The 6911-nt window shown below is 33.3% G+C and overlaps 1 protein-coding gene across 1 annotated transcript; it reads left to right on the forward strand.

The window, feature by feature from the left end:
* Nucleotides 1–3959: 3959 nt before the first annotated feature.
* Nucleotides 3960–5919, forward strand: LOC122019895 (ribosomal RNA processing protein 1 homolog B-like). The gene has a single exon (XM_042577502.1). It carries the CDS (start codon nt 4063–4065, stop codon nt 5719–5721), a length of 1659 nt encoding a protein of 552 aa, XP_042433436.1. The 5' UTR covers nt 3960–4062; the 3' UTR covers nt 5722–5919.
* The last annotated feature ends 992 nt before the right edge of the window (nt 5920–6911 follow it).

Raw genomic sequence — 6911 nt, forward strand, 5'->3', positions numbered from 1 at the left:
TGTAATGAATTATAGAAAAATATCTAGAATTTTCATCATTTGGAAAAGAAATATTGATTTATCTAATTGGACCTTTAAATCTATTAAATTGGTATTTATATTTTTCCATTATGCTGAATCATATATATTTTGAATAATAGTTTAATCAATATTATTTAAAAAATTGTCTTCATGGTCTATTAAGTCATCTTTTTCTTCTCCTGAATTACAATTATTTTCTTCGATAATATTAATATTTGATGAATTCGATTTGTAATCATTAGAAAGTTCTTGATAAATTTCTGTTTGTCTTAAAGTATTATCTTCCGATGAAAATTCAATAATTTTTCATTTAAATTTTCAATTCTATTATTTTTTGAATTTTGATTTTGATTATTAATAATAAATCTATCAAGTGCACCTTTTTTAGATTGGATAAATTATTCTATTTTTATTTTTTTTATACATTTCATATATCCAGAATCATATCTTTTTACAAACATATTTATATTAAAATAATAATAACAAAGAAAATATAAGTCTTTACTATTTTATCAAAATAAAATTACATAAATTTAAATTAACAATAAAACCTTATTTACAAAATGTAATTTTAATTTAATGATATTTTAAATTTAGACTATTACATGCACAAATATAATAAGAAAATAAAAAATATTAAATTTAATTTGCATTAATCAATTTAAATAGTATATAATAAACTGTACTTAACAACTAACAAAGTATATTTATTGCACTTAACCAGTATTAAAAATCTATGAATCATATTTTTATGATTTTTTAATTGCATAAATCAGGTTAGTAAATACTAATGCTAGTCATTTGCTTGCATCGAAAAATAAAATATGGAGAAAAAAATTTCATATAATTGGTCAATTGCTAATGATCTATTTTTCTAACGATATTTGGATTCATTCTATTTATAATTTATTATTTATACAAAACAATAAAGAATATTTCGATAAAGAAGAAAAGATCGGAAAAAATATTACCGGATGATCGAGGAAGACGAAGGACGTCTTCTGAGATTGAGAGTCGAGAGAATCACTGATGAGACGACGAGGGAGAAAAAATTCAAAGAATGAAATTTGAGATAATCAGTAGTGAGAATATGAGAAGAATGTGAAGAAAAGAAAATGAAATTCGGATATGGAAGGCTGATAACTTTAATAGAATATAATAATTATAATTAAGATATCATTAATTAAAATTTCATTGAAATTGATAAATGATTCCATTGGAATTGACTGAGCTTGACTTGGAAATATAAGGGTTACATTTGAAAAGTAACGATTTTATCATTTGACAGGATTTAATTTTAATTATTAAGTATATTTTTAAAAAATTAATATTAATGGGTTCCAATTTTATTGGGGTCTTATGTATAGGTCTTGAAGGCCTATACCTTAAGCCGGCACGGTCTTAGAATCGGATTATTAGATTTATACGTTTAATCTATATTTAATAATATAATTTTTTTTCATCCATACTAGAACCTCTCATTCTTTGTGGAGTACTATAAAGGCCTTTAATTTTAAAGGTTTTTTTCGATTATAAAGTTATCCGGAATCCTAGGGATGATAATTTTTTCCGCGGGTTCAAGGTCTCACGGAGAAAATTCGAAATGGGGATGGGGATCCCTGATTTTTTAGGGATGGGGCGGGTATGAGAATACTATCCCCATCCCCGAATATTATCATTATTATTATTATTATTATTAATAAATAATAATATGATTTTTTTAAAAAAATATTAATAATAATGTTAATATTAATATTAAATTTTTTGAAAATATTAATAATGATATTATTAATATTGATATTAATATTAATATTATCATTAATAATAATTATTAAATAATAATAATATAAATTAAATTTATGAATGAGCCGGGTATGGGAGCGGGGATGAGAATTTGATCCCCGTGGGTTCGGGTTCGAGGAATCCCTGAACCCGAAAAAATGAGAACGGGGCGGGGATGTGAATGGCAAATCCGCCCCTGCCCCACCCCATTGCCATCCCTACGGAATCCTGCATGTGTCCGTGGAGCGGAGTGGCGAGTAGAAGTGGCAGGCAGGGGGCGGTGTTCGACAGACGACTTTCCGACGGACGGAGGTGGTGGGCAGATGTGCTAAGCGGCAGGCACATGCAACGTTACTTGCGTTCGATCGAAAGTGGCGGGCACATGTGCTGTGCGTAGGGGTGAGTAGTCAACCCGCTAAACCGACCAACCCGCTTATACCGATCCGAACAAAAAAAAATAATCCGCCGGATATAGGGTTGGATGTAGGGTCCTGATATTACATTATTTGATATAGTAGGGCTGGATAGTTTTTTATCCCAATAACCGAACCAACCTGATCTGCGATCACCTATACTTGTAGCAACTACTGTTGATAAGCTACTACACATTGTAGCAACTACTGCCGATAAGCTGCTACATGTTATACTAGCTATTTCTGATTAACTACTACAACGTATAATGAGTAATGTCTATTATCATTTTAAAATATTTTATTTTTTTGTTGTACTTATATTTATATTTTATATTTCATTGGATATAGGGTTGGATATCCAAATAACTGACAACCTGTCGGATATCTGATACATAAGAACCACCGGATATAGGGCCGGATGTAGGGTCCTGATATTGCATTATCTGATCTAGTAGGGCCGGATAATTTTTTACCCCAATAACGAAACTAACTTGATTTGATCACCCCTAGCTGTGCGTGAGAGAGGGACGCTGCATTTTTTTTAAAGAAAAACTTAGATTTTTATTAAAACTTAAATCAACTTCTAATTATAAATTAAACATATTTCATCCAAAAAAATTCAAAATATATATATATATATATATACACTCAAACTCTAAATAAATAAATTTTTATTATATTATCTAAAATTAAACTAAATAATATTAAATTATATTCTATTTCTCATAATATTATATGATTAATTGATAATCATATAATTAACATTACGTATAATAATCTTAAACAAAACACACTCTGAAAGTTAACATTGTAATAAGGGCGCACATTGATTCAAGCATCCTTCATCAGAGCATGCTAAAAAAAATCAGTAGCACAATCTTAGAAAGATCAAAAGAAGTCATACGGGCCAGAGGCATAACTTGTCGGCTAGCAGACTGATTGTATCCGTGAAGTTCTACTTCAGCATTTTCCCAAAATCTAATTTTTGAGATTTACGAGGAGTTGAAGGAACAAAGTAAAAGATATATTCCCAAAATTTAATTTATAAGTAATTATGGAAAGATATACAAGGGTTGCAACTCAGGATAACATTAGCAGCTCTGATTGGGAGTATAATTAGGGTGGAAATCTTAATTATTATTTTTTTATAATTTAAGTGTTCAATCCGAAAAGCAAATGACTTGTTCGTATTTATAACTTAGATTGATTAAAGAAGTAAAGAAAGTCTAATGAAGAAATATTGGAGTAAAAGATCATACCAACTGCTACTTAAAAAAAAATTACTAATATTTAGAGTTCTAAAACAAGTATTTTTTATGATCCCAATATACCCCATCAATATTCTAAAAACACATTAAATTCATAACTTGTAATTACATACTTACATGCACATTACATCAGTTTTAAAATAAAAAAATAATTTTAAAATATCAATACTGTTTTTAACTATAAACTTCAAACTTTGTACCCACTATAATTAAAAAAATTTTATTAACTTTTTCATTTCACAAATCTATTTGAAAATATTCATTGGAAATGTTCTAAGCCTATTTAAACCAACTTTAACAAAATTTTTTTTTGAGTAAGTATAAGAATACTTAAAAAGATTTCTAATTCTACTTAAACCAACTTCAATAATTTTTTTTAGATAAATACAAAAATATCTTAAGGGTTAATATTTTTTAAAATCATTTTCAATTCAAATAACTTGGCAAAGCATCTTTTTCTTTGTTTTTTTGGCTCATTCTCCCTCTCCATATACCCTTGATTAGGGTTTGGATCCAGTGGCTTTTCAACGCATTCTCGTAAATTCCGTCGCCTGTGGTTTGTTCTCCTGGCGGCGCCAATGGATGTCGTCCTTACCGGCGCCGCCATCGCGAAACGTCTAGCGTCTTGCAACAGGGTTACACGGGAGCGGGCTGTCCGTGCCTTCTCATCGTGGATCTGCCACCAAGCTAACGACGCCGTTTCGGATGCTGATCTGATCAAAATATGGAAAGGCCTGTTCTACTGCTTCTGGCACGCAGATAAGCTCCCTGTCCAGTCCGAACTCGCCGGTCGCCTTGCTGCTCTTGTCGAAACCTTGCCTCCGCCCCTTGCCTTCCGATACTTCGAGGCTTTCCTCGTCACCATCCGACGGGAGTGGGGAGGCATCGACTTCCTCCGCCTCGACAAGTTTTATCTTCTTATTAGGAAGTTCCTGCGGCATGCTTTCTTGCTGCTGAAGAAGAAAGCGTGGGATCCCGCCCTCGTAGGCAGTATGATGGGAATATTGTTGGAAAAATCGCTTCTTGCATCCGATAATTACTTGGCCAATGGGGTCAAGTACCATGTTTCGGAGGCCTTCTTGGACGAGACGAATGATCTTCTTCCTCTCGTCGTGAACACACTAGAATTGGTGATAAAGCCCTTCATTTTAGTGCTGGAGAAAACTGCAGATAAGGTACTTGTGAATAAGATTAAGGTAAACATTTTTGACCGGTTTCTGGAGAATGGAAGGAAGTTGCTGAATCCGATGAAAACTGAGGATCAATTGGAATTGAACAGTGAAGAGGAGAAGCTCAGCAAAATTGCTTTGCTCCTAGCGTTTTCTAAGATGTTCTTTGATGCAGCTTCAGCTTCTGAAACTCTACAGGGAAATCGGAAATTTTTGTTTAATTTGCATGAAGGTTTTCTCAAGTTGGAGAACGATTTAGAAAAGTATGGAGTGCATATCTCAGCCAAGTACTTGGATAGTGGGTGTTCACAGGACGTGACTTGTAGAATGGTGATAGAAAGCACCGAGCAGGTTGATGTTAAGAATGAAGACACCGAAGGTGCCCCAGATGACAAGCAAACTAAGAAGAGGAAGAAACCAAAGGCATCTTCAGATGCTGATAAAAAGAAAAAAAATAAGTCAGGTAAAAAGAATTCTTTGGATTCTGTCACGGAGAGTCACGTTGTCAAAACAACTAGTGAAATCGATGATGTAGTTAGTGCTAAGAATTCAGACGGGGATATGATGGGAACCCATGAAATGATTGATTTTGATGAGTCTGTGATTTCAAACCTGCAGAGACAGTTTGAGAAGGCTGCTGCTGAAGCTGGCATTCTTATTGGTAGCGATCAATCAAGTGCTTCACCAGCCACACCTGTTGCTAGTACTGGTGTAAAGAAGAGGAAAAGAACAAAGGCTATATCTGCTGGTGCCAACGAAAACGGAAATAGTGCTAACTGTGATAGTACTACTGGAAAAAGTGTTAAGAAGGTAAGGTTTTCGATGAAGAGTAACTTGGTCTGGAAGCCAAATAGCCCTATGCCTCCACAGAGCTTGAGATTACCTCCATCAGCTACTCCAAAAGGTAGTGCTCTTAAGAAAGGCGTTCCACCTGGGCCTCTCAAGGAAACACTTCCTACAGTTAAAAAAATGAAGGGGAAAGCAAGCTCAGTAAAGAAGATTAGGATTGGTGTTAAGAGTCCTTCAGCCATCAAACGCCTTCGCAAGCTGCAAGGTCTTACTGTGTAGATCAGTTTGATTCGTTGATTTTGGATTCATGCTTTGGTTTGTTTCCTTCTCTGCTTTAATTTTTATATCTTTGGATTTTCATCAAGGGGTTTCCCTTATCATGGCATCATTTCTGGTCTGAATGTTGGACTGTGATTATGTAATGTTCAATTTATCTGTGACACATCTTACTGATGACAATATTGACTGTTCTCGTTCTGTTACTGAGCTTCACAAGGAAAGTTCTATGAGCTCAAGATGCCATTTACATTTTCTTTTCTTGTTACTTTCTTTATGCAAATAGTTTGCAGTCTTCTGTTTTTGTTGTTTTATTTTTATAATTAGGCTTACTTAAAACCTCACTTTACACTCCAATTTCCTGATCTCCATTATGGTGTACCGTGTACATATATAGGCTATCAATAAGCTCAAAAGTATGTGCCAGAATGTTTTAGAATGGAGTTAATCTTAAGGAAGTTTGCTATCAGCTAGCCTGACAGTATTAAGAAATAGTACATCATGTTAATTTTTTAGGAAGATGGTTCTTTTTCCATCCCTAAGATAATTTTAGGAAGAATTAAAGTTAACCTATTCTGAAAAGGAAGATATTAGAGGGATCTATGGATGACCTTAAGAGAAAAAAGTGGAAAATGTCAACTTTTGGATGCACTGATAGCCATCTTGAAACGACTGGTAAGTGAGAGCTTAAATGGGAATATGATGAAAACCCATGAAATGATTGATTCTATGATTTTAATTTTACTGAGACCATTTGAGGAAGTTGCTGCTGAAATGGGCATGGCCGACAATTAGCATGAAGAAGTATAGATGTAATGCAAATGAAAATGGAAAGCGGTAATAGGTAATGCATGTGATCTTTCAGTTTGAAGGGACAGATAGGTGTTGATTCTATGAAGTTTATTTTATGTGATAAATTTTTGCTAATCAAGGTTTGGTAACTGTTTGAATAGTCTGTTATAACTCTTCACAAATCACAAACCACACAACTTATGTTATTACTGATTTTCTGTTTTCTAGATCTACATAGTTGTCCCTTACTATGCAGTTTCAGTTTTATTATATTATTGCTTTCTGCCTATGTACCTGTAGTTTATTGGCATTCCATGCCATGCACCCACCCTTCATTTTCTTTTTCTAAAATGTGCACTAGACCATAACATGATTAATATTCCACTTTGAAATTAGTTTAG

This window comes from Zingiber officinale, chromosome 1A, assembly GCF_018446385.1.
Source record: "Zingiber officinale cultivar Zhangliang chromosome 1A, Zo_v1.1, whole genome shotgun sequence".
NCBI lineage: Eukaryota > Viridiplantae > Streptophyta > Magnoliopsida > Zingiberales > Zingiberaceae > Zingiber > Zingiber officinale.

What these genes read in the sequence shown, in the direction of transcription:
- LOC122019895 (XM_042577502.1), top strand. Translation starts at nt 4,063, where the DNA reads ATGGATGTCGTCCTTACCGGCGCCGCCATCGCGAAACGTCTAGCGTCT.